Source organism: Leptodactylus fuscus, chromosome 8 (genome assembly GCF_031893055.1).
Source record: "Leptodactylus fuscus isolate aLepFus1 chromosome 8, aLepFus1.hap2, whole genome shotgun sequence".
Lineage (NCBI taxonomy): Eukaryota > Metazoa > Chordata > Amphibia > Anura > Leptodactylidae > Leptodactylus > Leptodactylus fuscus.
In genome coordinates, this window is record NC_134272.1 from 875,103 (window position 1) to 896,809 (window position 21,707).

At 48.8% G+C, this 21,707-nt stretch overlaps 1 protein-coding gene across 1 annotated transcript; it reads left to right on the top strand.

Moving 5' to 3' along the window:
- Positions 1 to 9,280: 9,280 nt before the first annotated feature.
- Positions 9,281 to 17,305, top strand: PHKG2 (phosphorylase kinase catalytic subunit gamma 2). The gene is made up of 9 exons (XM_075286028.1): positions 9,281 to 9,476; positions 12,210 to 12,385; positions 14,590 to 14,644; positions 14,730 to 14,795; positions 15,051 to 15,214; positions 15,387 to 15,477; positions 15,573 to 15,726; positions 15,816 to 15,941; positions 16,068 to 17,305. The coding sequence occupies exons 1-9, from the start codon at positions 9,382 to 9,384 to the stop codon at positions 16,326 to 16,328; spliced, it is 1,188 nt and encodes a 395-aa protein (XP_075142129.1). The 5' UTR covers positions 9,281 to 9,381; the 3' UTR covers positions 16,329 to 17,305.
- The last annotated feature ends 4,402 nt before the right edge of the window (positions 17,306 to 21,707 follow it).

Consider the following 21,707-nt stretch of genomic DNA (forward strand, 5'->3'; position numbering starts at 1 on the left):
CCATTATAAACCAGCTGGGGTTACTATACTGGATGGGGCCCCTGGTTACACTGATTGGGGCCCCCCATTCTATACCAGCTGGGGTTACTATACTGGATGGGGCCCCTGGTTACACTGATTGGGGCCCCCCATTACATACCAGCTGGGGTTACTATACTGGATGGAGGTCCCTGGTTACACTGATTGGGGCCCCCCATTATATATCAGCTGGGGTTACTATACTGGATGGGGCCCCTGGTTACACTGATTGGGGCCCCCCATTACATACCAGCTGGGGTTACTATACTGGATGGGGGCCCCTGATTACACTGATTGGGGCCCCCCATTCTATACCAGCTGGGGTTACTATACTGGATGGGGGCCCCTGGTTACACTGATTGCGGCCCCCCATTCTATACCAGCTGGGGTTACTATACTGGATGGAGGCCCCTGATTACACTGATTGGGGCCCCCCATTATATATCAGCTGGGGTTACTATACTGGATGGGGGCCCCTGGTTACACTGATTGGGGCCCCCCATTATATACCAGCTGGGGTTACTATACAGGATGGGGCCCCTGGTTACACTGATTGGGGCCCCCCATTATATACCAGCTGGGGTTACTATACAGGATGGGGGCCCCTGGTTACACTGATTGGGGCCCCCCATTATATATCAGCTGGGGTTACTATACTGGATGGGGGCCCCTGGTTACACTGATTGTGGCCCCCCATTCTATACCAGCTGGGGTTACTATACTGGATGGGGGCCCCTGGTTATATACCAGCTGGGGTTACTATACTGGATGGTGGCCCCTAGTTACACTGATTGGGGCCCCCCATTATATACCAGCTGGGGTTACTATACTGGATGGGGGCCCCTGATTACACTGATTGCGGCCCCCCATTCTATACCAGCTGGGGTTACTATACTAGATGGGGCCCCTGGTTACACTGATTGGGGCCCCCCATTATATACCAGCTGGGGTTACTATACAGGATGGGGGCCCCTGGTTACACTGATTGGGGCCCCCCATTATATATCAGCTGGGGTTACTATACTGGATGGGGGCCCCTGGTTACACTGATTGCGGCCCCCCATTCTATACCAGCTGGGGTTACTATACTGGATGGGGGCCCCTGGTTACACTGATTGGGGCCCCCCATTCTATACCAGCTGGGGTTACTATACTGGATGGGGGCCCCTGGTTACACTGATTGGGGCCCCCCATTATATATCAGCTGGGGTTACTATACTGGATGGGGGGCCCCTGATTACACTGATTGGGGCCCCCCATTCTATACCAGCTGGGGTTACTATAATGGATGGGGGCCCCTGGTTACACTGATTGGGCCCCCCATTATATACCAGCTGGGGTTACTATACTGGATGGGGGCCCCTGGTTACACTGATTGGGGCCCCCCATTATATACCAGCTGGGGTTACTATACTGGATGGAGGCCCCTGATTACACTGATTGGGGCCCCCCATTACATACCAGCTGGGGTTAGTATACTGGATGGGGGCCCCTGGTTACACTGGTTGGGGCCCCATTATATATCAGCTGGGGTTACTATACTGGATGGGGCCCCTGGTTACACTGATTGGGGCCCCCCATTATATACCAGCTGGGGTCACTATACTGGATGGGGGCCCCTGGTTACACTGGTTGGGGCCCCCCATTAAATACCAGCTGGGGTCACTATACTGGATGGGGGCCCCTGGTTACACTGATTGGGGCCCCCCATTATATATCAGCTGGGGTTACTATACTGGATGGGGGCCCCTGGTTACACTGATTGGGGCCCCCCATTATATATCAGCTGGGGTTACTATACTGGATGGGGGCCCCTGGTTACACTGATTGGGGCCCCCCATTATATATCAGCTGGGGTTACTATACTGGATGGGGGCCCCTGGTTACACTGATTGCGGCCCCCCATTATATACCAGCTGGGGTTACTATACTGGATGGGGGCCCCTGGTTACACTGATTGGGGCCCCCCATTATATATCAGCTGGGGTTACTATACTGGATGGGGGCCCCTGGTTACACTGATTGGGGCCCCCCATTATATATCAGCTGGGGTTACTATACTGGATGGGGGCCCCTGATTACACTGATTGGGGCCCCCCATTATATATCAGCTGGGGTTACTATACTGGATGGGGCCCCTGGTTACACTGATTGGGGCCCCCATTCTATACCAGCTGGGGTTACTATACTGGATGGGGGCCCCTGGTTACACTGATTGGGGCCCCCATTATATACCAGCTGGGGTTACTATACTGGATGGGGGCCCTGGATACACTGATTGGGGCCCCCCATTACATACCAGCTGGGGTTACTATACTGGATGGGGCCCCTGGTTACACTGATTGGGGCCCCCCATTACATACCAGCTGGGGTTACTATACTGGATGGGGACCCTGGTTACACTGATTGGGGCCCCCCATTACATACCAGCTGGGGTTACTATACTGGATGGGGCCCCTGGTTACACTGATTGGGGCCCCCCATTACATACCAGCTGGGGTTACTATACTGGATGGGGGCCCCTGGTTACACTGATTGGGGCCCCCCATTATATACCAGCTGGGGTTACTATACTGGATGGGGCCCCTGGTTACACTGATTGGGGCCCCCCATTATATACCAGCTGGGGTTACTATACTGGATGGGGGCCCCTGGTTACACTGATTGGGGCCCCCATTACATACCAGCTGGGGTTACTATACTGGATGGGGGCCCCTGGTTACACTGATTGGGGCCCCCCATTCTATACCAGCTGGGGTTACTATACTGGATGGGGCCCCTGGTTACACTGATTGCGGCCCCCCATTATATATCAGCTGGGGTTACTATACTGGATGGGGGCCCCTGGTTACACTGATTGGGGCCCCCCATTACATACCAGCTGGGGTTACTATACTGGATGGGGGCCCCTGGTTACACTGATTGCGGCCCCCCATTCTATACCAGCTGGGGTTACTATACTGGATGGGGCCCCTGGTTACACTGATTGGGGCCCCCCATTATATACCAGCTGGGGTTACTATACTGGATGGGGGCCCCTGGTTACACTGATTGGGGCCCCCCATTACATACCAGCTGGGGTTACTATACTGGATGGGGGCCCCTGGTTACACTGATTGGGGCCCCCCATTACATACTAGCTGGGGTTACTATACTGGATGGGGCCCCTGGTTACACTGATTGGGGCCCCCCATTATATACCAGCTGGGGTTACTATACTGGATGGGGGCCCCTGATTACACTGATTGGGGCCCCCCATTATATATCAGCTGGGGTTACTATACTGGATGGGGCCCCTGGTTACACTGATTGCGGCCCCCCATTATATACCAGCTGGGGTTACTATACTGGATGGGGGCCCCTGGTTACACTGATTGGGGGCCCCCATTACATACCAGCTGGGGTTACTATACTGGATGGGGGCCCCTGGTTACACTGATTGCGGCCCCCCATTACATACCAGCTGGGGTTACTATACTGGATGGGGCCCCTGGTTACACTGATTGGGGCCCCCCATTATATACCAGCTGGGGTTACTATACTGGATGGGGGCCCCTGGTTACACTGATTGGGGCCCCCATTATATACCAGCTGGGGTTACTATACTGGATGGGGCCCCTGGATACACTGATTGCGGCCCCCCATTACATACCAGCTGGGGTTACTATACTGGATGGGGCCCCTGGTTACACTGATTGGGGCCCCTGGTTATATACCAGCTGGGGTTACTATACTGGATGGGGCCCCTGGTTACACTGATTGCGGCCCCCCATTACATACCAGCTGGGGTTACTATACTGGATGGGGCCCCTGGTTACACTGATTGCGGCCCCCCATTATATACCAGCTGGGGTTACTATACTGGATGGGGCCCCTGGATACACTGATTGCGGCCCCCCATTATATATCAGCTGGGGTTACTATACTGGATGGGGGCCCCTGGTTACACTGATTGGGGCCCCCCATTATATATCAGCTGGGGTTACTATACAGGATGGGGGCCCTGGTTACACTGATTGGGGCCCCCCATTATATATCAGCTGGGGTTACTATACTGGATGGGGCCCCTGGATACACTGATTGGGGCCCCCCATTATATATCAGCTGGGGTTACTATACTGGATGGGGGCCCCTGGTTACACTGATTGGGGCCCCCCATTATATACCAGCTGGGGTTACTATACTGGATGGGGGGGCCCTGGATACACTGATTGCGGCCCCCCATTATATACCAGCTTGGGTTACTATACTGGATGGGGGCCCCTGGTTACACTGATTGCGGCCCCCCATTATATATCAGCTGGGGTTACAATACTGGATGGGGGCCCCTGGTTACACTGATTGGGGCCCCCCATTACATACCAGCTGGGGTTACTATACTGGATGGGGGCCCCTGGTTACACTGATTGGGGCCCCCCATTATATATCAGCTGGGGTTACTATACTGGATGGGGCCCCTGATTACACTGATTGGGGCCCCCCATTATATACCAGCTGGGGTTACTATACTGGATGGGGGCCCCTGATTACACTGATTGGGGCCCCTGGTTATATACCAGCTGGGGTTACTATACAGGATGGGGGGGCCCTGGTTACACTGATTGCGGCCCCCCATTATATATCAGCTGGGGTTACTATACTGGATGGGGCCCCTGGTTACACTGATTGGGGCCCCCCATTATATACCAGCTGGGGTTACTATACTGGATGGGGCCCCTGGTTACACTGATTGGGGCCCCCATTCTATATCAGCTGGGGTTACTATACTGGATGGGGCCCCTGGTTACACTGATTGGGGCCCCCCATTATATACCAGCTGGGGTTACTATACTGGATGGGGGCCCCTGGTTACACTGATTGGGGCCCCCCATTATATACCAGCTGGGGTTACTATACTGGATGGAGGCCCCTGGTTACACTGATTGGGGCCCCCCATTACATACCAGCTGGGATTACTATACTGGATGGGGGCCCCTGGTTACACTGATTGGGGCCCCCCATTATATATCAGCTGGGGTTACTATACTGGATGGGGCCCCTGATTACACTGATTGGGGCCCCCCATTATATATCAGCTGGGGTTACTATACTGGATGGGGCCCCTGATTACACTGATTGGGGCCCCCCATTATATACCAGCTGGGGTTACTATACTGGATGGGGGCCCCTGATTACACTGATTGGGGCCCCTGGTTATATACCAGCTGGGGTTACTATACAGGATGGGGGGGCCCTGGTTACACTGATTGGGGCCCCCCATTACATACCAGCTGGGATTACTATACTGGATGGGGGCCCCTGGTTACACTGATTGGGGCCCCCCATTATATACCAGCTGGGGTTACTATACTGGATGGGGGCCCCTGATTACACTGATTGCGGCCCCCCATTATATATCAGCTGGGGTTACTATACTGGATGGGGCCCCTGGTTACACTGATTGGGGCCCCCCATTATATACCAGCTGGGGTTACTATACTGGATGGGGCCCCTGGTTACACTGATTGGGGCCCCCATTCTATATCAGCTGGGGTTACTATACTGGATGTGGCCCCTGGTTACACTGATTGGGGCCCCCCATTATATACCAGCTGGGGTTACTATACTGGATGGGGCCCCTGGTTACACTGATTAGGGCCCCCATTCTATATCAGCTGGGGTTACTATACTGGATGGGGGCCCCTGGTTACACTGATTGGGGCCCCCCATTCTATACCAGCTGGGGTTACTATACTGGATGGGGGCCCCTGGTTACACTGATTGGGGCCCCCCATTACATACCAGCTGGGGTTACTATACTGGATGGGGGCCCCTGGTTACACTGATTGGGGCCCCCATTCTATACCAGCTGGGGTTACTATACTGGATGGGGCCCCTGGTTACACTGATTGCGGCCCCCCATTATATACCAGCTGGGGTTACTATACTGGATGGGGCCCCTGGTTACACTGATTGCGGCCCCCCATTATATATCAGCTGGGGTTACTATACTGGATGGGGCCCCTGGTTACACTGATTGCGGCCCCCCATTCTATACCAGCTGGGGTTACTATACTGGATGGGGCCCCTGGTTACACTGATTGGGGCCCCCCATTATCTATCAGCTGGGGTTACTATACTGGATGGGGCCCCTGGTTACACTGATTGGGGCCCCCCATTACATACCAGCTGGGGTTACTATACTGGATGGGGGCCCCTGGTTACACTGATTGCGGCCCCCCATTATATACCAGCTGGGGTTACTATACTGGATGGGGCCCCTGGTTACACTGATTGGGGCCCCCCATTACATACCAGCTGGGGTTACTATACTGGATGGGGGCCCCTGGTTACACTGATTGCGGCCCCCCATTACATACCAGCTGGGGTTACTATACTGGATGGGGGCCCCTGGTTACACTGATTGCGGCCCCCCATTATATATCAGCTGGGGTTACTATACTGGATGGGGCCCCTGGTTACACTGATTGGGGCCCCCATTCTATACCAGCTGGGGTTACTATACTGGATGGGGCCCCTGGTTACACTGATCGGGGCCCCCATTATATACCAGCTGGGGTTACTATACTGGATGGGGCCCCTGGTTACACTGATCGGGGCCCCCATTATATACCAGCTGGGGTTACTATACTGGATGGGGCCCCTGGTTACACTGATTGGGGCCCCCCATTCTATATCAGCTGGGGTTACTATACTGGATGCGGGCCCCTGGTTACACTGATTGGGGCCCCCCATTCTATACCAGCTGGGGTTACTATACTGGATGGGGGCTCCTGGTTACACTGATCGGGGCCCCCCCATTATATATCAGCTGGGGTTACTATACTGGATGGGGCCCCTGGTTACACTGATTGGGGCCCCCCATTATATACCAGCTGGGGTTACTATACTGGATGGGGCCCCTGGTTACACTGATTGGGGCCCCCCATTATATACCAGCTGGGGTTACTATACTGGATGGGGCCCCTGGTTACACTGATCGGGGCCCCCATTATATACCAGCTGGGGTTACTATACTGGATGGGGCCCCTGGTTACACTGATTGGGGCCCCCCATTATATACCAGCTGGGGTTACTATACTGGATGGGGCCCCTGGTTACACTGATCGGGGCCCCCATTATATACCAGCTGGGGTTACTATACTGGATGGGGCCCCTGGTTACACTGATTGGGGCCCCCATTCTATATCAGCTGGGGTTACTATACTGGATGGGGGCCCCTGGTTACACTGATTGGGGCCCCCCATTATATATCAGCTGGGGTTACTATACTGGATGGGGCCCCTGGTTACACTGATCGGGGCCCCCATTATATACCAGCTGGGGTTACTATACTGGATGGGGCCCCTGGTTACACTGATTGGGGCCCCCCATTATATACCAGCTGGGGTTACTATACTGGATGGGGCCCCTGGATACACTGATTGGGGCCCCCCCATTATATATCAGCTGGGGTTACTATACTGGATGGGGCCCCTGGTTACACTGATTGGGGCCCCCCATTATCTATCAGCTGGGGTTACTATACTGGATGGGGCCCCTGGTTACACTGATTGGGGCCCCCCATTACATACCAGCTGGGGTTACTATACTGGATGGGGGCCCCTGGTTACACTGATTGCGGCCCCCCATTATATACCAGCTGGGGTTACTATACTGGATGGGGCCCCTGGTTACACTGATTGGGGCCCCCCATTACATACCAGCTGGGGTTACTATACTGGATGGGGGCCCCTGGTTACACTGATTGCGGCCCCCCATTACATACCAGCTGGGGTTACTATACTGGATGGGGGCCCCTGGTTACACTGATTGCGGCCCCCCATTATATATCAGCTGGGGTTACTATACTGGATGGGGCCCCTGGTTACACTGATTGGGGCCCCCATTCTATACCAGCTGGGGTTACTATACTGGATGGGGCCCCTGGTTACACTGATCGGGGCCCCCATTATATACCAGCTGGGGTTACTATACTGGATGGGGCCCCTGGTTACACTGATCGGGGCCCCCATTATATACCAGCTGGGGTTACTATACTGGATGGGGCCCCTGGTTACACTGATTGGGGCCCCCCATTCTATATCAGCTGGGGTTACTATACTGGATGCGGGCCCCTGGTTACACTGATTGGGGCCCCCCATTCTATACCAGCTGGGGTTACTATACTGGATGGGGGCTCCTGGTTACACTGATCGGGGCCCCCCCATTATATATCAGCTGGGGTTACTATACTGGATGGGGCCCCTGGTTACACTGATTGGGGCCCCCCATTATATACCAGCTGGGGTTACTATACTGGATGGGGCCCCTGGTTACACTGATTGGGGCCCCCCATTATATACCAGCTGGGGTTACTATACTGGATGGGGCCCCTGGTTACACTGATCGGGGCCCCCATTATATACCAGCTGGGGTTACTATACTGGATGGGGCCCCTGGTTACACTGATTGGGGCCCCCCATTATATACCAGCTGGGGTTACTATACTGGATGGGGCCCCTGGTTACACTGATCGGGGCCCCCATTATATACCAGCTGGGGTTACTATACTGGATGGGGCCCCTGGTTACACTGATTGGGGCCCCCATTCTATATCAGCTGGGGTTACTATACTGGATGGGGGCCCCTGGTTACACTGATTGGGGCCCCCCATTATATATCAGCTGGGGTTACTATACTGGATGGGGCCCCTGGTTACACTGATCGGGGCCCCCATTATATACCAGCTGGGGTTACTATACTGGATGGGGCCCCTGGTTACACTGATTGGGGCCCCCCATTATATACCAGCTGGGGTTACTATACTGGATGGGGCCCCTGGATACACTGATTGGGGCCCCCCCATTATATATCAGCTGGGGTTACTATACTGGATGGGGCCCCTGGTTACACTGATTGGGGCCCCCCATTATATATCAGCTGGGGTTACTATACTGGATGGGGCCCCTGGATACACTGATTGGGGCCCCCCCATTATATATCAGCTGGGGTTACTATACTGGATGGGGCCCCTGGTTACACTGATTGGGGCCCCCCCATTACATACCGGTCTTTTCTCCGCCCTCGGCCCCGCCTCCACCTCGCTATTCCCGTCGCTTCCTCCGTTTCCCGCCCTGGACACTCTGAGGTAATTCGGCTGCACATCCTTTACGTCTCATCACGTGGTAACTTCCGTTGTTGGTCACATGATTGTCCGTGTGTAATTTGATTGGTGGAGTCGTTGCATGGTAACAGCTCGCAGCGGCAGAGGGGCGGGGTTTCGGCAGGCTGACTTCCGCTCGCCGTGCTGTGTGATGGCGGACGCCTGACTATCGGCCTCTGCCGGTTCCGCTCTACATCTCTTCTCCGTTAATCCGTACTATGACTCGTGACGCAGACTCACGTGACGAACTGCCGGACTGGGCCGGGGCCAAAGAGTTCTACCAGAAATATGACCCCAAGGAGATCATCGGCAGGTAGGGGCGGAGCCTGTCTGCAGGGGCGTGGCTGAGGAGAGTGACCTCTAGCGCATAGGCGGAGCTTGTACGGAGGGCCCCCTCACTGGGCCCCGCTGCCTCTCTGACGCTTTGTGTTAGTTCCTGCTATTACATCGTTTCTTAGGCCCAGTGGGAATGATCTGAGGAGGGCGGAACCTGTGCTGAGGGGGTGGAGACTCTAGAGGTGTCAGGTCCCACCTCCTGACCACACCCACACTGACCCCGCCCATTTCCAGCCATGTCTTTTTCTCCTCCATACAGTGTCACAGCCCCCAGAACACCCCGGGGCCACTGGTGCGAGGGGAGCGCCAGTAACGAAAAGTATCGAAACGCCACAAACACCCCCCTATCAGCGCCAGACCTATCACTGACAGGGCGAAGCCCGACCCCCCACCCGAGTGTACAGCCCCAATGTGCAGGAGGAGCCACCAGACTAGAACAGATCAACCAAATCCCTACACGTCATCACCATGGGATTAATATAATAATGTACAGAGAACCATGGGATTAATATAATAATGTACAGAGAACCATGGGATTAATATAATAATGTACAGAGCACCATGGGATTAATATAATAATGTACAGAGCACCATGGGATTAATATAATAATGTACAGAGCACCATGGGATTAATATAATAATGTACAGAGCACCATGGGAGTAATATAATAATGTACAGAGCACCATGGGATTAATATAATAATGTACAGAGCACCATGGGATTAATATAATAATGTACAGAGCACCATGGGAGTAATATAATAATGTACAGAGCACCATGGGATTAATATAATAATGTACAGAGCACCATGGGATTAATATAATAATGTACAGAGCACCATGGGATTAATATAATAATGTACAGCACCATGGGATTAATATAATAATGTACAGAGCACCATGGGATTAATATAATAATGTACAGCACCATGGGATTAATATAATGTACAGAGCACCATGGGATTAATATAATAATGTACAGAGCACCATGGGATTAATATAATAATGTACAGAGCACCATGGGATTAATATAATAATGTACAGAGCACCATGGGATTAATATAATAATGTATAGAGCACCATGGGATTAATATAATAATGTACAGAGCACCATGGGATTAATATAATTATGTACAGAGCACCATGGGATTAATATAATAATGTATAGAGCACCATGGGATTAATATAATAATGTACAGAGCACCATGGGATTAATATAATTATGTACAGAGCAGCATGGGATTAATATAATAATGTACAGAGCACCATGGGATTAATATAATAATGTACAGAGCACCATGGGATTAATATAATAATGTACAGCACCATGGGATTAATATAATAATGTACAGAGCACCATGGGATTAATATAATAATGTACAGAGCACCATGGGATTAATATAATAATGTACAGCACCATGGGATTAATATAATAATGTACAGAGCACCATGGGATTAATATAATAATGTACAGCACCATGGGATTAATATAATAATGTACAGAGCACCATGGGATTAATATAATAATGTACAGAGCACCATGGGAGTAATATAATAATGTACAGAGCACCATGGGATTAATATAATTATGTACAGAGCAGCATGGGATTAATATAATAATGTACAGAGCACCATGGGATTAATATAATAATGTACAGAGCACCATGGGATTAATATAATAATGTACAGAGCACCATGGGATTAATATAATAATGTACAGCACCATGGGACTAATATAATAATGTACAGAGCACCATGGGATTAATATAATAATGTACAGAGCACCATGGGATTAATATAATAATGTACAGAGCACCATGGGATTAATATAATAATGTACAGAGCACCATGGGATTAATATAATAATGTACAGAGCACCATGGGAGTAATATAATAATGTACAGAGCACCATGGGATTAATATAATAATGTACAGAGCACCATGGGATTAATATAATAATGTACAGAGCACCATGGGATTAATATAATAATGTACAGAGCACCATGGGATTAATATAATAATGTACAGAGCACCATGGGATTAATATAATAATGTACAGAGCACCATGGGATTAATATAATAATGTACAGAGCACCATGGGATTAATATAATAATGTACAGAGCACCATGGGATTAATATAATAATGTACAGAGCACCATGGGACTAATGGTGCTATATAAATAAACATATTGTTGTTTAAAAAGAAAAAAAAGTGGGTTTTTTTACTGATTTTTATGCCTAAATAAATGGAATATAAAGCGACGACAGCCTCCGACATTCCCAAGATGGTATCAATAATAACGACATATCGTCCCGCAAACCCCCCAGAAAGACGCCTCACACAGCACACGGAAATATAAGAAAGTTACAGGGGTCAGAATATGGGGGGAGGGGTTCAAAGAATTTTTTTTTTCTTCAAAACGTAGAATTTTCATAACGTTATGAAAAAAGAATATGAAACTGGTGTGACGGCACCGGAACGGAGAATAAAGCTCACGTAGCGTTTGTAATGCAGAGTGGAAGCCGCAACGACAAAACCCGCAAGGAAATGGCGCTGCTGCGATTCTTCTCACTTCCATTGTTCTGATTATTGCACAGAATCATAAACGGGACATCGAACCCTCAGATCATTACACAGACACAACGTTATATGTAGACGATAAACCACTGGGAAAGTAACTGGTAAACAATGTCTTCTGCTGCTCTCAGGGGGGTCTCCAGCACGGTACGACGGTGCATCCATAGAGAGACGGGGCGACAGTATGCTGCCAAGATTATAGAGGTAACACCGGAAAGGATGAGTCCGGAACAGCTGCAAGAGGTCCGACTGTCAACTGCCAAGGAGATGGAGATCCTGCACCAAGTGTCCCAACATCCCTTTATCAGTACGTGCTCACCCCATCAATAATCTCTTCACCTCCTTCAGACACTTCTTCTGTTCTCTTCCTCCTATGATCCTGTATAGACCTCCTCATGACTCTCCGTCTGCACCCTCCTATAATGATTCTCTCCTGAATATACCTACTCATGACTCTTCCACCGTTGTCACCCTCCTATAGTACTCTCTTCCCTGCGTACACCTCCTCTCACCATCATCACCCTCCTATAGTACTCTCTTCCCTGCGTACACCTCCTCTTACATCATCACCCTCCTATAGTACTCTCTTCTCCTGCGCACACCTCCTCTTACCATCATCACCCTCCTATAGTACTCTCTTCCCTGTGTACACCTCCTCTCACCATCATCACCCTCCTATAGTACTCTCTTCCCTGCGTACACCTCCTCTTACATCATCACCCTCCTATAGTACTCTCTTCTCCTGCGTACACCTCCTCTCACCATCATCACCCTCCTATAGTACTCTCTTCCCTGTGTACACCTCCTCTTACCATCATCACCCTCCTATAGTACTCTCTTCTCCTGTGTACACCTCCTCTTACATCATCACCCTCCTATAGTACTCTCTTCCCTTCGTACACCTCCTTTCACCATCATCACCCTCCTATAGTACTCTCTTCCCTGCGTACACCTCCTCTTACCATCATCACCCTCCTATAGTACTCTCTTCCCTGCGTACACCTCCTCTCACCATCATCACCCTCCTATAGTACTCTCTTCCCTGCGTACACCTCCTCTTACATCATCACCCTCCTATAGTACTCTCTTCCCTGCGTACACCTCCTCTCACCATCATCACCCTCCTATAGTACTCTCTTCCCTGCGTACACCTCCTCTCACTATCATCACCCTCCTATAGTACTCTCTTCCCTGCGTACACCTCCTTTCACCATCATCACCCTCCTATAGTACTCTCTTCCCTGCGTACACCTCCTTTCACCATCATCACCCTCCTATAGTACTCTCTTCCCTGCGTACACCTCCTCTCACCATCATCACCCTCTTATAGTACTCTCTTCCCTGCGCACACCTCCTCTTACCATCATCACCCTCCTATAGTACTCTCTTCCCTGTGTACACCTCCTCTCACCATCATCACCCTCCTATAGTACTCTCTTCCCTGCGCACACCTCCTCTCACCATCATCACCCTCCTATAGTACTCTCTTCCCTGCGCACACCTCCTCTTACATCATCACCCTCCTATAGTACTCTCTTCTCCTGTGTACACCTCCTCTTACCATCATCACCCTCCTATAGTACTCTCTTCCCTTCGTACACCTCCTCTCACCATCATCACCCTCCTATAGTACTCTCTTCCCTGCGTACACCTCCTCTTACCATCATCACCCTCCTATAGTACTCTCTTCCCTGCGCACACCTCCTCTTACCATCATCACCCTCCTATAGTACTCTCTTCCCTTCGTACACCTCCTCTTACCATCATCACCCTCCTATAGTACTCTCTTCCCTGCGTACACCCCCTCTCACCATCATCACCCTCCTATAGTACTCTCTTCTCCTGTGTACACCTCCTCTCACCATCATCACCCTCCTATAGTACTCTTCCCTGCGTACACCTCCTCTCACCATCATCACCCTCCTATAGTACTCTCTTCCCTGCGTACACCTCCTCTTACATCATCACCCTCCTATAGTACTCTCTTCCCTGCGTACACCTCCTCTTACCATCATCACCCTCCTATAGTACTCTCTTCCCTGCGTACACCTCCTCTCACCATCATCACCCTCCTATAGTACTCTCTTCCCTGCGTACACCTCCTCTCACTATCATCACCCTCCTATAGTACTCTCTTCCCTGCGTACACCTCCTTTCACCATCATCACCCTCCTATAGTACTCTCTTCCCTGCGTACACCTCCTCTCACCATCATCACCCTCCTATAGTACTCTCTTCCCTGCGTACACCTCCTCTCACTATCATCACCCTCCTATAGTACTCTCTTCCCTGCGTACACCTCCTCTTACCATCATCACCCTCCTATAGTACTCTCTTCCCTGTGTACACTTCCTCTCACCATCATCACCCTCCTATAGTACTCTCTTCCCTTCGTACACCTCCTCTCACCATCATCACCCTCCTATAGTACTCTCTTCCCTTCGTACACCTCCTCTCACCATCACTGCTGGCTGGATCTCGCTTTATGACATCTTCTCTTTTGCCTTGCAGTAACCCTGATTGATTCCTTTGAATCTTCCACATTCATATTCCTGGTGTTTGACCTGTAAGTACCCGATCCCCGGGCCGGGCTGCAGAGAGTCCTGCTCCAGGTCTTTGTCACGCTCACTTGTACTTTATTTCCTGGCCAGGATGAAGAGGGGGGAGCTGTTTGACTACTTAACGGAAAAGGTGACCTTGAGTGAGAAGGAGACTCGGTGGGTTCCTTGGTTTGTGTGGCTTTCCAGGGTTATGTCAGTGTGCGCTGTGGCCAAGCTCCTCAGTTTGGAGGGTTTCTTCCATAGCGGGGGGCATGTGATGATGAGGGGTTGGTAAAATGTAGATGGTGGTAATTGGTCAACACTTGAGCTCCAATCCGGAGCCATTTCTGTCTTGACTTGAAGGTGACTTGGTGTGATCTTCAGCTTTATGCAGCGAGTCTCTTCTCACCGCCCGTCGTCCTTGTATTGCAGGTGTATCATGCGCTCGCTGTTGGAGGCCGTCTCATATCTTCATGCCAATAATATTGTCCACCGTGATCTGAAACCAGAGAATATCCTGATGGACGACTCTCTGAACATCAAGCTTTCTGACTTTGGTTTCAGTTGTGTCTTGAGAGCTCCGGAGAAGCTGCGAGGTACCTCCATTATCTTTTCTAGAAGCAGACTCTCACATAGTACGGACACAGGGACGCTGGTGGTGGGGCCACCAGTACGTTCTTACTAAAGTCCACTGGCCATGACTGTGTCTGTAGCTTGTCCTGTTCTGTAGACTTTTCTGACCTGCTCTTTCTTCCATGTGGCCGGCAGAGCTCTGTGGGACACCCGGATATTTAGCTCCAGAAATCCTCAAGTGTTCAATGGATGAAACACATCCTGGATATGGAAAGGAGGTGGATCTGTGAGTATCTGAGACGCGTTCTTCATGGTGGAACAGTCAGAAGCATATCTAGAACAGGTCTCGAACTATTGGCTGTATCATTGCTTGTTTTGTAGGTGGGCATGTGGGGTCATCATGTTTACACTTCTGGCCGGCTCGCCCCCGTTCTGGCATCGTAGACAGATGTTAATGCTCCGCATGATTATGGATGGACGATATCAGTTTGGCTCCCCAGAGTGGGATGACCGCTCTGCAACGGTGAAAGATCTGGTAAGGTCTCGGCAGCCTGAGGGTCGTCAGCTGGACAGACGCTAAACATGTCTATCTGTGATCCAGCTCTTCTTCCATCTTCCTCTTAGATTTCCCGTCTTCTTGAGGTATCGCCTGATAAGCGTCTTACAGCAGACCAGGCTCTTCAGCACCCATTTTTTCAGAGTCACCAGCGAGACCGCGGCTGCGCTGTCACTCCATATCACCGCTTTCGGGTCAGTTTGCTTCCTGGATCCTCCAGTACTGTCATGTTGGTAGAAGCTTCGTATGTGGCGTGGCCTGACGTTACTCTCCACATTCATGTCCTGATGGGTCTCTGCTATCTTCTTCTTCTTCCACAGGTTGCAGCCTGGACAGCTTTGGCTTGTGTCCGTATTCTGGTGCGATGGCGACGAGCTCGGCCCGTTACCCGAGAACTTCTCATAAGAGAACCATATGGGGTGAAGGGCATTCGAAGACTTATTGATGCCTGTGCCTTCCGGATCTATGGGCACTGGGTGAAAAAGGGCGAGAGACAGAATCGCGCGGCGTTATTTCAGAACCAGCCGAAAGCCCTTTTACTGACAATAGGGGACGACGAGGACTTTGAGGGCGAGTTATAACGTTCTGATCTTAAAAGAAATTCCAAGGAAGCGATGATGTCTGATGAGGCATTACATGTGTGCTCACATGGTGGCGGAAACTACGGGTATTATAGGGGTGTCCACTCACCACAAACTAGGAGAAAAGTTCCGATGGCTGTGATGGAAGGTTCGAACCCCGGAAATCTATTTCATATTATGGCTGTGAGTCCTGTTATGTTACTGCCACGTGACAACCAGATAGGACAATGTTATTAGTATAGCTGTACGTGCAGCCGCCATACACCGGTATATACAGCCCCTTATTAGTATAGCTGTACGTGCAGCCGCCATACACCGGTATATACAGCCCCTTATTAGTATAGCTGTACGTGCAGCCGCCATACACCGGTATATACAGCCCCTTATTAGTATAGCTGTACGTGCAGCCGCCATACACCGGTATATACAGCCCCTTATTAGTATAGCTGTACGTGCAGCCGCCATACACCGGTATATACAGCCCCTTATTAGTATAGCTGTACGTGCAGCCGCCATACACCGGTATATACAGCCCCTTATTAGTATAGCTGTACGTGCAGCCGCCATACACCGGTATATACAGCCCCTTATTAGTATAGCTGTACGTGCAGCCGCCATACACCGGTATATACAGCCCCTTATTAGTATAGCTGTACGTGCAGCCGCCATACACCGGTATATACAGCCCCTTATTAGTATAGCTGTACGTGCAGCCGCCATACACCGGTATATACAGCCCCTTATTAGTATAGCTGTACGTGCAGCCGCCATACACCGGTATATACAGCCCCTTATTAGTATAGCTGTACGTGCAGCCGCCATACACCGGTATATACAGCCCCTTATTAGTATAGCTGTACATGCAGCCGCCATACACCGGTATATACAGCCCCTTATTAGTATAGCTGTACATGCAGCCGCCATACACCGGTATATACAGCCCCTTCCAAATTTTTTGTGTGACAAGATGTCATTATTGTGGATATACAGTAATTGCAATGAATAAAAGACTCCTCCACGGATAGTTATTATTATTCACACGGACATGACACCCAGTGTGAACGGCCCAGTTGTTGCAAAACTGATGATTTTTATTTATATCTTACAGATATTACACATCGTGTCAGATGGAGGGGTGTAATGTACAATATATAGTGTCAGATGGAGGGGTGTAATGTACAATATATAGTGTCAGATGGAGGGTGTAATGTACAATATATAGTGTCAGATGGAGGGTGTAATGTACAATGTATAGTGTCAGATGGAGGGGTGTAATGTACAATGTATAGTGTCAGATGGAGGGTGTAATGTACAATATATAGTGTCAGATGGAGGGGTGTAATGTACAATATATAGTGTCAGATGGAGGGGTGTAATGTACAATATATAGTGTCAGATGGAGGGTGTAATGTACAATATATAGTGTCAGATGGAGGGTGTAATGTACAATATATAGTGTCAGATGGAGGGGTGTAATGTACAATATATAGTGTCAGATGGAGGGGTGTAATGTACAATATATAGTGTCAGATGGAGGGGTGTAATGTACAATGTATAGTGTCAGATGGAGGGTGTAATGTACAATATATAGTGTCAGATGGAGGGGTGTAATGTACAATATATAGTGTCAGATGGAGGGGTGTAATGTACAATATATAGTGTCAGATGGAGGGTGTAATGTACAATATATAGTGTCAGATGGAGGGTGTAATGTACAATATATAGTGTCAGATGGAGGGGTGTAATATACAATATATAGTGTCAGATGGAGGGTGTAATGTACAATATATAGTGTCAGATGGAGGGGTGTAATGTACAATATATAGTGTCAGATGGAGGGTGTAATGTACAATATATAGTGTCAGATGGAGGGGTGTAATGTACAATATATAGTGTCAGATGGAGGGTGTAATGTACAATATATAGTGTCAGATGGAGGGGTGTAATGTACAATATATAGTGTCAGATGGAGGGTGTAATGTACAATATATAGTGTCAGATGGAGGGGTGTAATGTACAATGTATAGCGTCAGATGGAGGGGTGTAATGTACAATGTATAGCGTCAGATGGAGGGTGTAATGTACAATGTATAGCGTGAGATGGAGGGGTGTAATGTACAATGTATAGCGTCAGATGGAGGGGTGTAATGTACAATGTATAGCGTCAGATGGAGGGTGTAATGTACAATATATAGCGTCAGATGGAGGGGTGTAATGTACAATGTATAGCGTCAGATGGAGGGTGTAATGTACAATATATAGCGTCAGATGGAGGGTGTAATGTACAATGTATAGCGTGAGATGGAGGGGTGTAATGTACAATATATAGCGTCAGATGGAGGGGTGTAATGTACAATATATAGCGTCAGATGGAGGGTGTAATGTACAATATATAGCGTCAGATGGAGGGTGTAATGTACAATGTATAGCGTCAGATGGAGGGTGTAATGTACAATGTATAGCGTGAGATGGAGGGGTGTAATGTACAATGTATAGTGTCAGATGGAGGGTGTAATGTACAATGTATAGCGTCAGATGGAGGGGTGTAATGTACAATGTATAGCGTCAGATGGAGGGTGTAATGTACAATATATAGCGTCAGATGGAGGGTGTAATGTACAATATATAGCGTCAGATGGAGGGTGTAATGTACAATATATAGCGTCAGATGGAGGGGTGTAATGTATAATATATAGCGTCAGATGGAGGGGTGTAATGTACAATGTATAGCGTCAGATGGAGGGGTGTAATGTACAATATATAGCGTCAGATGGAGGGTGTAATGTACAATATATAGTGTCAGATGGAGGGTGTAATGTACAATATATAGTGTCAGATGGAGGGGTGTAATGTACAATATATAGTGTCAGATGGAGGGGTGTAATGTACAATATATAGCGTCAGATGGAGGGGTGTAATGTATAATATATAGCGTCAGATGGAGGGGTGTAATGTACAATGTATAGCGTCAGATGGAGGGGTGTAATGTACAATATATAGTGTCAGATGGAGGGTGTAATGTATATATATATATATAGTGTCAGAAGGAGGGGTGTAATGTACAATATATAGTGTCAGATGGAGGGGTGTAATGTATAATATATAGCGTCAGATGGAGGGGTGTAATGTACAATGTATAGCGTCAGATGGAGGGGTGTAATGTACAATGTATACTGTCAGATGGAGGGTGTAATGTATATATATATATATAGTGTCAGATGGAGGGTGAAATGTACAATATATAGTGTCAGATGGAGGGTGTAATGTACAATATATAGCGTCAGATGGAGGGGTGTAATGTACAATATATAGTGTCAGATGGAGGGTGTAATGTACAATATATAGTGTCAGATGGAGGGGTGTAATGTACAATATATAGCGTCAGATGGAGGGGTGTAATGTACAATATATAGTGTCAGATGGAGGGTGTAATGTACAATATATAGTGTCAGATGGAGGGTGTAATGTACAATATATAGCGTCAGATGGAGGGGTGTAATGTACAATGTATAATGTCAGATGGAGGGGTGTAATGTACAATATATAGTGTCAGATGGGAGGGTGTAATGTACAATATATAGCGTCAGATGGAGGGGTGTAATGTACAATATATAGCGTCAGATGGAGGGGTGTAATGTACAATATATAGCGTCAGATGGAGGGGTGTAATGTACAATATATAGCGTCAGATGGAGGGGTGTAATGTACAATATATAGCGTCAGATGGAGGGGTGTAATGTACAATGTATAGCGTCAGATGGAGGGGTGTAATGTACAATGTATAGCGTCAGATGGAGGGGTGTAATGTACAATGTATAGCGTCAGATGGAGGGGTGTAATGTACAATATATAGCGTCAGATGGAGGGGTGTAATGTACAATGTATAATGTCAGATGGAGGGGTGTAATGTACAATATATAGTGTCAGATGGGAGGGTGTAATGTACAATATATAGCGTCAGATGGAGGGGTGTAATGTACAATATATAGCGTCAGATGGAGGGGTGTAATGTACAATATATAGCGTCAGATGGAGGGGTGTAATGTACAATATATAGCGTCAGATGGAGGGGTGTAATGTACAATATATAGCGTCAGATGGAGGGGTGTAATGTACAATATATAGCGTCAGATGGAGGGGTGTAATGTACAATGTATAGCGTCAGATGGAGGGGTGTAATGTACAATGTATAGTGTCAGATGGAGGGGTGTAATGTACAATATATAGTGTCAGATGGAGGGTGTAATGTACAATATATAGTGTCAGATGGAGGGGTGTAATGTACAATATATAGTGTCAGATGGAGGGGTGTAATGTACAATGTATAGTGTCAGATGGAGGGGTGTAATGTACAATATATAGCGTCAGATGGAGGGTGTAATGTACAATATATAGCGTCAGATGGAGGGGTGTAATGTACAATATATAGCGTCAGATGGAGGGGTGTAATGTACAATATATAGCGTCAGATGGAGGGGTGTAATGTACAATATATAGTGTCAGATGGAGGGTGTAATGTACAATGTATAGTGTCAGATGGAGGGGTGTAATGTATAATGTATAGCGTGAGATGGAGGGGTGTAATGTACAATATATAGTGTCAGATGGAGGGGTGTAATGTACAATATATAGTGTCAGATGGAGGGGGTTAAAGCACAAAAGTTTATTTACTGTTCCGGCGTAACTGCGCCGCAGCGCATAAGGTCCATACAGACACGGTTTGGGTGGATTGGTGAGCTTCTGCATAGTGTCCCAATCTCTACCCATCCAAGTCCCCATTATAGGAGATGTTGAGCTGGATCCTCTCAATGTCCAACATCAGGATATGACCTTACAAATAATCTGATAAGGGGGCAAAATCTTCTAGACACCTCCAAAATCTTGTAGAAAGAAGAGTGGAAGAAAAGGGGATGAGTAACTCCATAGTAATGTGTATGGGAATAATGGGGGAGGGGGGTAAGAAAACCTCCTGAAGGTGGAATGTGGAGGGGGCACATACATGTCTATATATGAGTTTCTGTCTGTCCTCTATGTGTGACCAAACGACTGGACCGATCTTGGACATACCGTTCTGGAGATACAGCTTTCCCAAGACAATGCCCCCCCCTCCCCATTAGCCAATACAAACATGCAAGTCTTTCACTCATATTCCAACTACAATACACTCGGTCACTCCACATGTACAATCCAACACTGATATCCAAACTGAGATACACGCATCAGAGGATTAGATACACAGATCAACACATAGTATCACATGCCAGAGGATTAGATATACACGTCTGCACACAGTCCCACATGCCGAATCCTTTGGACGAGGAGTTATTTCCTGGGGGTCCTTTGGACGAGGAGTGATTTCCTGGGGGTCCTTTGGATGAG

Coding starts and splice junctions, on each gene's coding strand:
- PHKG2 (XM_075286028.1), top strand. CDS start 9,382: ATGACTCGTGACGCAGACTCACGTGACGAACTGCCGGACTGGGCCGGG. Junction 15,727..15,815: donor CTGCAACGGTGAAAGATCTG/GTAAGGTCTCGG, acceptor TCTTCCTCTTAG/ATTTCCCGTCTTCTTGAGGT. Junction 15,942..16,067: donor CTCCATATCACCGCTTTCGG/GTCAGTTTGCTT, acceptor CTTCTTCCACAG/GTTGCAGCCTGGACAGCTTT.